This window comes from Numida meleagris, unplaced genomic scaffold (genome assembly GCF_002078875.1).
Source record: "Numida meleagris isolate 19003 breed g44 Domestic line unplaced genomic scaffold, NumMel1.0 unplaced_Scaffold354, whole genome shotgun sequence".
Taxonomy (NCBI): Eukaryota; Metazoa; Chordata; class Aves; order Galliformes; family Numididae; genus Numida; species Numida meleagris.
In genome coordinates, this window is record NW_018364579.1 from 70,126 (window position 1) to 80,835 (window position 10,710).

Below are 10,710 nucleotides of genomic sequence, written 5' to 3' on the forward strand. Positions count from 1 at the left end.
CCCTGCCCTTCCCTAGGTGTTCTTCATTTGTCCAGCGTCGCCGTGTCGGCCCCTCACCACCTGGGCAAAGAATTTGTGGTGGCCTTCATGCAGAACGGCTTGCAGCAGACCCTCAACAGCGACTTCAAGCTGCTCATCAGAGGTTATTCTCCCTTCACATCGGTCACTATCTCCATGAAGAAGCCGGGCTTGAGGATGACGGTGCAAGTGACCACGGGGCAAACCGTGCTCGTGAAGATCCCGCCCCAAGCGGAGATGGTGGGCAGCAAAACCTTTGAGAACACCGTGGTGGTGAAGGCCAACAACCCCATCTCCTTGGTGGCCATCAACGAGAAACCCACCTCGGCGGATTCCACCGTGGTCTACCCCGTACACAGCTGGGGCACCGAATACCAAATCGTGACGCCCAATGTGGGCACCGACCGCTACGGCGAATTCACGGTGGCCGCGTGGGATGAGCCCACCACCGTCGAGGTGCACCTCAAAGCCATGGTGACCTACCAAGGCCAGTCCTACCCTCGTGGCTCAGTGCTCCCCATTCAACTGAAGCCTTTCCAAGCGGCCCAGCTCCAAAGCCCGGCAGATATGTCCGGCACCCGCGTCGTGGCACAAAAACCCGTGGCTGTCTTCACCGGCCACACGTGCTTAGCAAGACTCACCCCATGTGACCATTTGGTAGAGCAGCTCCAACCCATTTCCAGCTGGGGCAACACTTTCATTGTGCCACCGTTGCCTTTCGACGCTCAATCCGACATCGTCTATGTCTCCACCTCCCAACGCACGCACGTGGAATCTCAACATGGGATGAGCAGATCTGCTCGGGACCTCCGGGCTGATCGCTCAACGCTCTACGGGCTCCAAGCCCCAAATACCTTGTACCTCTCTGCCAACGCTGGCATCCAGGTCATTTTTTTTGGCGACGGAGGTAACAAAGGCTCCATCACTTACGACCCGTTTTTTATGACCATCCCGGATGTCTCCAGCTACTGCCTCTCCCATAACGTCTTCGCTCTGGAGGGTTATGAGAATTACGTCCTATTGATTGCCAAGACCTCGGAGGTGGCTGGGATCATGCTCAACAAAACGCCGTTGGGAAATGCCATGTGGGTGCCCATCCCGGGCACGGAATACTCGTGGGCAAGGCAAAGCTTGGGCAGTCAGTTTGCTGTCCATACAGTGGAGCACAAGACGTCCCCATTCGGGGCGCTCAGCATGGGGATCCGGGAGCAGAAATCCTATGGGCTGATGGCAGTGTGCGACAGCGGTGAGTGCCCCTCGCCCACCTCCCCCTCTCTTTGCTCCCTTTGCCCTTCTGTGTCAAAAACGGGGCAGTGACATGTGGCAAAACCGCATCGAAATGGATTCCTTTGAGTTGGGTGTCTCTGGCATTCCCTTTCCATCCCTGCAGCTAACAGCTGCCAAGCTTGCGTCTGCCAAAGTACCTAGAAATGGTCTCTTCGAGCTGAAATTTGGATTTTCTCTCATAGTATGAGGACTGGCAGCTCTGAGAAGGGGGATAGTTCAGCCAACAGGTTTAGGAGGGGATACAAGATGAATAAATGTATCCCCCACCTATTAATCCATTCCCCTTCAAATAACCCACCCCCCTCTAAATAACACATTCCCCCAGGGCCGCATGTGGCAGCAAAACGGGGCTGGCCATGATGGGTGTGTGATTTCTCCTAGATCCGTGCCGGACCACGCAATGCCGCGCCAAGGAAAGCTGCAAAATGGAGAAGGGGGAAGCGGTGTGCGTCCACGACTACATGGGAACGTGCATGGGGTCGAGGTCCTTGCAGTACCACACCTTCGATGGGGTGGACGTGGACATCCGGGGTGGTTGCACCTACACCATCGCCAAATATTGCGGTGCTGATCCCACCCTGGTTCCTTTTGTCGTGGAGGAGAAGAAGAGCGAAGGCGATCTCAAGGAGTGGTTGACCAACGTCTTTGTGCATGGATACAACATCTCCATCCAAATGGGAGAGGGAGGCGGAATCCAGGTGGGTTTATCTTGAGTCGTGTAGAGTTGTTTTGGTATTTTGGTATTTTGTATTTGGTTATTTTTGGTAAAAAAAAAAAACAAAACTGTGCCAAGTGGGAGTGTAGGGAGTGAAGCTGAAAACAAACATAAAAAAAGGAAAAGGAAAGGGAATAAAAATTGAAATAAAAGGAAATTGAAAGAGAAATGAAAAAAAGGAAAGAGAAAGGAAGAAGTAGAAAAGGGAAAGAAAAAGAGAGAAAAGGAAAAGGATAGAAAAAGGGAAAAGGAAAAGGAAAGAGAAAAAGGAAAAGAGAGAGAAAGGGAAAAGGAAAAAGAGGAAAGGAAAAGGAAAGAGAAAGAGATAAAGGAAGAGAAAGAGGAAAAGAAAGAGAAAGAGATAAAGGAAGAAAAAAGGAAAAGAAAGATAAAGAGAAGAGGAAAAGGAAGAGAAAGAGAAGAGGAAAAGGAAGAGAAAGAGAAAGAGAAGAGGAAAAGGAAGAGAAAGAGAAAAGGAAAAGGAAAGGAAAGAGAAAAGGAAAAGGAAAGAGAAGGGGAAAAAGAAAACGAAAAGGAAGAAAAAGAAAAGGAAAAGAGAAAGGGAAAGAGAAGAAGAAAAAGAAGAAAAACCCAATTTTTTGAGATGAAATGAGGTTGGCTCTTTTCATCTCTTCTATTTCCACAAAACATTTGGGGTTGGTTTAGGCTTCTTTGGGAAAGAACTTTCTCTTCCCGACTGATGATTTTTGGAGTCCAATACTCTTGGTTAACAAAAATACATATATATATATATATATATATAGTTGAAATGTAGTTTTTCTCCATTTCAAGGTCAACAACCAACCCACCACCCTACCGGCCAACCTGCAGAACGGAAAAATCCAAATCTCTCGAAACGAGGGCCGGATCGTCCTGCAGACGGATTTTGGGCTGCAGGTGACCTACGACGAGGACTGGGCCGTCATGGTGGCGGTGCCCAGCAGTTATTTCGGGACCACCTGTGGGCTCTGTGGGAACTTCAATGAGGATGGGGAGGATGAGATGAAGCGCCCTGACGGCACGGCGGCCGCCGATGCGACGGATTGGGCTGAGAGCTGGCGAGATCCCTCGTGCCAGGAGGACAGGGGAGAGGAAGGGACGCTGCAGGACACAATGGGACACGGTGAGCTTCGATGTGTGGTTCTGGAGCATTTTAGGGGGTGAAAAAAGGGGTTCTGTGCCAAGTTGTTGCTTGTGGATATTGACTAAGCCAATTTCTCTAGTGTTAGGGAAGAGATGCGTTGGTCTTCTTGTGCCAAACCGCCCCAAAATCCACGTTGTCTGACTTCAGATGTCCGTAACATGCAAAATAACATTGAGTTTTTCCCAAGAGTTGTCCCCATGTGGCATCTTAGGTACCTCAAATTTCATGTAGGGATCACACGAGCCAACATCACCACCATTGGTGATGGGTCGTGTTGGTCTTTTTGTGCCAAACCACCCCAAAATCCACACTGGCTGACTTTAGATGCCCATAACATGCAAAATAACACTGAGTTTTCCCCAAAACCTGTCCCCACTGGATATTTTGGAGACACCCAGTTGCTTGTAGGGACCAACTGAGCCAACGTTTCCATCGTTGGTGAAGGGTCGTGTTGGTCTTTTTGTGCCCAACCGCCCCCAAATCCACATTCTCTGACTTCAGGGGGCCAAGAGGATGGCAAGCCGTCCTCCTGCGAATCCCAAGAGAAATGCACCGTGGACAGCAGTCCCCCGCGCCGCCGAGCGACCAAAACCTCCACCTGCATCGGGACGGGCGATCCGCACTACACCACCTTCGACGGGCGGAAGTACGACTTCCAGGGGACGTGCATCTACCAGTTCGCCGCCCTCTGCTCCCCCGACCCCACGCTCGTCCCCTTCAATGTCACCGTGGAGAACAACAACCGGGGCAGCAAAGCGGTGTCCTTCACCAAAACCGTCACCATGGAGGTGTACGGCGATGTCATCAGCATGAGCCAGGAGCACCCGCGGAAGGTGAAGGTAGGTGGGCTCTGAGGACGCTCTAACCCTGACCCCGACCCTAACCTTGACCCAAACCTGACCCTAACCCTGACCCTGGTGCAAAGAATTTCCAAAAAATCATAGAATCACGGAATTAGCTAGCTTGGAAAAGACCTACAAGATCATCCAGTCCAACCATCACCCCAAATTGAATTTTCTCAATGATATTTCATCTCCAAAATATCTTCAGAGAGCCCTCAAACCTCGACCGACTCATGGAAACCCTCCCGCCCCCAATCCTTTTGCCAACCCCCTGAGTTGCGTGCCCCCAACTCAACCCCCCCCCATAACCCTCTCCCCCCAACCCTCCAGCTCAACGGGGCCTTCGTGGAGCTCCCATTCACCCGCAAGGACCATTTTGAGCTCTACCACAGCGGCGTCCACGGCTTCATCCGCACCGCCTTCGGTTTACGGGTCAGCTTCGATTGGTACAGCTACGCCCGCGTCATCGTCCCCGACACCTACGCGGGCGCCGTCTGCGGCCTTTGCGGCAACGCCAACGGTGACCCCGAAGACGACCTCACCGCCCGCGATGGGAAGAAAATCGAAGACGAAATCCGCTTCGCCGACAGCTGGAAGGTCGGGGACGTCCCCGGTTGCTCGGCGCGTTGCGTTGGGGATTGCCCGACGTGCGGCGAAGAGCAGAAGAGACCCTACCGCGGCGACGCTTATTGTGGGGTGATCGGCGCGAGTGGGGGACCCTTCCGGGATTGTCACCGCGTCGTCGACCCGGGGTCGTTCCTGGAGGACTGCGCTTTCGACGCGTGTCAGTACAAAGGAAGGAGGGACGTCATCTGCAAAGCCATCGCGGCGTACATGACCGAGTGCCAAAGCAACGGGGCCGCCGTGGGGCAGTGGAGGACGCCATCATTCTGCGGTGAGCGGGGGGATTTTTTGACCCCCCCAGCCCTTCTCTTTTTAGGGCTAAAAAATAAAGAGGTTGAGCCCAACGGCATTCCCTTGGCTGTGGGATCCCAAAATGCCCCGAAAATTGGGTTTCTTTCCCCATGGATCTGTCCTATCCTCTTTTAAGCCTTCTCCATGGTCAATGGAGAATGGTTATGGGATCCCAAAATGTCCCCAAAATTGGGTTTATTTCCCCATTGAATTGTCCTATCCTCTTCTTTTACGCCTTCTCCATGGTCAAGTGAAGGGCTATGGGATCCCAAAATGCCAATAAATTGGGTTTATTTCCCCATGGATCTGCCCTATCCTCTCCCTTAATAACACATCCAAAACAAACCCTTTCTCACCCAAAATTCTTCCAAAACCAATCCCTACCACTTTCCTGATTATTTTCCGGCTTTTTCCTCACAATTCCCTTTTTTCTCCCTTTGTTTTTTTTTTTTTGGTCAGATTCACTTTTTTCTCTCATTTTCTTGACAATTCCCTTATTATTTTCTGCCATTTTTTTTGGCAGAATCTCTTACTTTTTCTGCTTCAACTTGACAATTCCCTTTGTATTCTGCATTTCCTTGCAGATTCCTTTCTTTTTTTCTTCCTCTTTTTGAAAATTCCCTTTTTTTTCTCTATTTCTTCTTGATACTTCCCTCTTTTCTCTCCTTTTTTTCTTGCAGATTCGCATTTTTTTCTCTCCTTTTCTTGGCAATTCCCTTCTTTTCTGTCCTTTTTCCTTGCAGATTTCCTTATTTTTTCTTCTTCTTCACAATTCCTTTTCTTTCTCTCCTTTTCCTTGCAGATTCCCTTCTTTTTTCCCTCCTCTTCCTGAAAATTCCTTTTTTTTTCTCTATTTCTTCTTGACAATTCCCCCTTTTCTCTCCTTTTCCTTGCAGATTCCCTTAATTCTTCTTCACAATCCCTTTCTCTCCTTTTTCTTGCCAACTCCCCCCTTTCTCCCCTCTCTTTCTCCTGGCAACCCCCTTTCTCCCCCTCCTTTTTCCCGGTAACTCACTCTTCCCTCTTTTTTCCCTCCCCTTTCCCCCCGCAGCCCCCGTCTGCCCTCCCCACGCTCACTACGAGCTCTGCGGTGCCGCCTGCCCCCCCACCTGCCGGCCCCACGCGCTCCCCGAGGGCTGCGCATCAGCCCCGTGCACCGAGGGCTGCTTCTGCGACGCCGGCTTCATCCTGAGCGGATCCGAATGCGTCCCGGCCTCTGAATGCGGCTGCGAACACCGCGGCCGCTACTACAAGAAGGGCGCGGAGTTCTACCCCTCGTGCCAGGAGCGCTGCACCTGCAAAGCCGACGGGGTGACGGAGTGCAGGGCCGCATCCTGCGGCGCCCACGAGGAGTGCAGGGTGCAGGACGGGGTGCTGGGGTGTCACCCCGCCGGCTACGGGCGCTTGGTGGTGTCGGGGGACCCCCACTACGTGACGTTCGACGGCCGAGCCTTCGACCTGCGGGGTTCCTGCAGCTACGTGCTGGCCAAGGTCTGCAAAGCTGAGCGTGGGTTGGCCAACTTCTCGGTGCTGCTGGAGCACGACGGCGGGGGACGGGGCGACGTGGCGCTGGTGAAGAAGGTGATAGTGAGCATCTATGGGTACACGGTCAGCATGGAGCAAGGCCGGCGCTGGGAGGTGACGGTGAGTCAGGAGCGACGCACGGGGCAAGGTCTGCATTGCACACGCGCAAAAATCCCCTGCTGCTTGCAAAGAAACATCCCCCTGTTGCATGCATGTGGGTGTAGGATCTCTGTGCTAAAAGTCTCCTGGTGCATGCATGCATGCAAAAATCCCCTGATGTTTGCAAAAAAACGTCCCCCTGTTGCATGCATGTGGGTGTAGAATATCTCCGTTGCACACATGCTTGCTAAAAGTCTCCTGGTGCATGCATGTGTGCAAAAATCCCCTGGTGCTTGCAAAAAAACATCCCCCTGTTGCATGCATTTGTGTTTGTAGAATCTCTCCGTTGCACACATGCTTGCAAAAAGTCTCCTGGTGCATGCATGCGTGCAAAAATCCCCTGATGTTTGCAAAAATCATCCCCATGTTGCATGTATGTGTCTTTGTAGAATCTCTCCATTGCACCCATGCTTGCTAAGAGTCTTCTGGTGCATGCATGCATGCAAAAATCCCCCGGTGCTTGAAAAGTGCACCCCCCTGGTGCATGTATGTGTGCACGCAGAACCTCCCCATTGCATCCTGGGGCATGCAAACCTCGCAGCGTTGCAACGTGCGCGTGCAAACCTTGCAACCTTGCGACGCGGGCGCGCAAACCTTGCAAAACACTGCATGCCCCAGGTGGACAGCGAGCGCTTCACGTTGCCGCTGGTGACTGAGGACCAAAAACTCCACATCGGGCAAGAGGGGACCAACCTCGTCCTGCAAACGACCTCCGGCCTCCGGCTGCTCTACAACGCGGCCACGTATTTGCTGGTCACCATCCCCAACGCCTACCGGGGCCGCGTGTGCGGCCTGGGGGGCAACTTTAACGGGGACCCCGGTGACGATTTCCTGCTCCCCGATGGGTCCCCGGCCAAGAGCATGGAGGAATTTGTCACCTCTTGGAAAACGCCGTCGGCGGACAGTGCTTGCGCCGAAGGTTGCAACGGGAAGCCCTGTCCTTCTTGCGACGCCGACGCCGCTGCTCCGTACGGCGGTGGGGATCAATGCGGCCTCATCCGTGACCCCATGGGGCCATTCGGGTCGTGCCACCCCCGGGTGAGCCCGGTGCAGTATTTCCAGCATTGCCTCCACGATGTTTGCGCCGCTGATGGGGCGCGGGGTGCTCTGTGCCACAGCCTGCAAGCCTACGCCGCCGCTTGCCAAGCCGCCGGCGCCGAGATCGGAGGGTGGAGGACGGCGGAGTTTTGCCGTAAGTGGTCCCGAATGTCCCCGAATGATCCCCCCAAATCTCCCCATCCGGTCCCATTTTTCACTGCTCCACCTGAATGTCCGTGGAATGGTGCAGGAGTTCCTTCCAATAGTCCCAAAAATCCATGAGGTGGCCCCAAAATGCTTTCAGACCTTCCCCCAAATCCCTGAGATGACCCAAATATTCCCCCAAGTCCACGGAACAGCCCGGAAATGCTTTCAATCCTGCCACAAAATCCACGAGATCGCCCAAAATTCTTTCAAATATTCCCCCAAAATCCACGGGATTGCCCACAGTGTTTGCAAACCTCTTCTAAAATCCTTGGGATCACACCAGTCGCATTCAAATCTTCCCCCAAACCCTTAAGATGGACTAAAATGCTTCCAAATCTTCCCCCAAATCCATGAGATCTCACAGAAATGCTTTCAAATCCTCTCCAAAATCCATCGGGTCACCCAAAATGTCTTCAAGCCCTCCCCAAAATACACGAGATTGGCCAAAATACTTCCAAATATTCCCAAAAAAATCCATGATGGAGAGCAGAAACGCTTTCAGGCCTCCCCCAGAATCCACGAGATCCCACGGGTTGTATTTAGATATTCTCAAAACTTCATAAATAAGCCCCAAAATATTTTCAGGCCCTCCCCCAAATCCACGAGATCACCCCAAAATGCTTTCAAAAATTCCCCCCAACCCATAAAAGAACCCAGAAACACTCACAGACCTTCTCCAAAACCTGGGCCATGCCCCAAATCAATTCACAGACCACCTCCAAATCCACGTCATACCCAAGGCTGGGGTTTCCCACCACCCAAATTAGGTTCAACCAAAAAGAAACCACCAAAAAAACCCGATTTTTTCCCTCTTTCCCAGCCCTCTCCTGCCCACCCCACAGCCACTACGAACTCTGCACCCGCACCTGCGACTTCACCTGTGCCAGCCTCTCCGTGCCGACCCCGTGCACCTGGCCGTGCTTTGAGGGATGCCAATGTGACGATGGGTTCCTCTTCGACGGCAACGCCTGCGTGTCCCTGGAGCAGTGCGGCTGTGTGCACCAGGGGCGATATCTCAAGGTGAGGTTGGCCCGAAAGGTTTGGGGGTGGAGATGGAGCTGGAGATTGGTAGGGGGCAGGTCGTCCCTTCGTTGTGGAAGAAAATGATGTGGGGGGAGGAGGAGGGTTGGCTGCAGATGGAGAAGGTTGTCCTCTATTGACACAGTGGGTTTGGAGATTCGGTGTTTAATGAGGTGGGTTGTCCCCAGTGGATGTTGTTTGTGGACTCAACTTTTGATGGGGTGGGTTGTCCTATCTCGATGGTGTGATGGATTTGGGGACACGATCCTTGGTGGGGTTGGGTTGTCCCATCTCAACGATGTGGTGGATTTGGGGATGCAACCCTTGATGGGATTGGATGTCCCATCTCGATGATGCGATGGATTTGGGGCCATCAATCTTTGATGACATGAGTTGTCCCATCTCGATGATGCAATGGCTCTGGACCATCAATCTTTGATGACATGAGTTATCCCATCTCGATGATGAGATGGATTTGGGGCATCAGTCTTTGATGGGACTGAATGTCTCATCTTGATGATGTGATGGATTTGGGACCATCAATCTTTGATGACATGAGTTGTCCCATCTCGATGATGCGATGGATTTGGAGCCATGATCCTTTACAGGGTTGGTTGTCCCATTTAGATGACACAATGGAATTGGGAACACAGTCCTTGGTGGAGTTGGTTGTCCCATCTCGATGATGCAATGGATTTGGGGTATCCGTCTTTGATGACATTGGTTGTCCCATTTAGCTGATGGAATGGTTTTGGGGTGTTGGCCTTTGATGCTATGGGTTGTCCCATATTTGGGAACTCAATCTTTGATGGAGTTGGATGTCCCATGGAGTCAATGCAACTGGTTTTTGGACTCAATGAGGTGGACTGTCGTTTCATTTTAGGGAGAAACCTCCCAAATCTTGCAACTAATGGCATCCTAAAATACCTATTTTGCTCCACTGGACCTCTGAGGGACTCTTTTTGAGTTAGAGGTTGACGGTCTCCTTTTGGGGTAGAGGTGGAAGGTCTCATTTTGGGATAGATGTCGAAGGTCGTTTGGCTTAGAGGTGGTAGGTCTCCTTTTGGGGTAGAGGTTGAAGGTCCCGTTTTGCTTGATCCCGCAAAGAAAGGTTCGTTTCTCACATTGCTCAACTTTCCCCAAATCAGCCTAATATCATTCTTCCTACACGCGGGACCTCTTTCCCCTTTCAAAGGCATGAAAAAAAAAAAAAATGGGGGAAAATTGGGATAAAGCAATAATTAACCTTGGAGCTCTTCCTTTCCAGGCAGGTGAGACCATCACCACCAACAACTGCACCACGAAATGCAACTGCCACCCATCGCATGGACTCACCTGCGAGGCCACCCGCTGTCCCCCGGACGAGGTCTGCGTGGCTCGGGAAGGGACGCAGCGGTGCCTGAAGCAGGAGGGACGGTGTCGGATCTCCCCGGGAGCCTCCGTGACCACGTTCGATGGGGTGGGAGGAAGGCTCCCCGACAGCGGCACCTACAAAATGGCCGCCCTCTGCGACGAGCGGTCGCCTCACTGGTTCAAGGTGGTGGTGGAGGTCAGCGAGTGTCGGGACGACGGGATTCCGGCCGCCGTGGCCGTCTTTGTCTTCTTCCGTGAAGCTTTCATCACCGTCAATAACAACATGGAGGTTTGGGTGAGCCAGCTCTGCCCCCAGAAGATGGGAAATTAGTTTGAGGTGCAAAATTTGGGGGGGGGGGAATTTACCTGTTCTCCGTGCATACAAGGTAGCTTGTCCTTTGGGCGAAAAACTAGAGATTTTGGGCCTAAATCACTCCTTCAAGATGAGGATAAAGGTCTTTTGAGAAGTTGAAGATCTCCTTTTGGAG

The 10,710-nt window shown here is 52.3% G+C and overlaps 1 protein-coding gene across 1 annotated transcript in view; it reads left to right on the forward strand.

Moving 5' to 3' along the window:
* The window catches only part of LOC110391361 (IgGFc-binding protein-like), a gene marked incomplete in the record, with an annotated part of 26,009 nt that overhangs the window by 8,858 nt on the left and 6,441 nt on the right, over positions 1 to 10,710 (forward strand). The window contains 9 exon segments of the mRNA XM_021383190.1: positions 17 to 1,264; positions 1,687 to 2,003; positions 2,813 to 3,143; positions 3,666 to 4,003; positions 4,337 to 4,901; positions 5,973 to 6,565; positions 7,223 to 7,796; positions 8,670 to 8,869; positions 10,137 to 10,517. Of these exon segments, the coding sequence (XP_021238865.1) occupies positions 17 to 1,264; positions 1,687 to 2,003; positions 2,813 to 3,143; positions 3,666 to 4,003; positions 4,337 to 4,901; positions 5,973 to 6,565; positions 7,223 to 7,796; positions 8,670 to 8,869; positions 10,137 to 10,517 (4,547 nt within the window).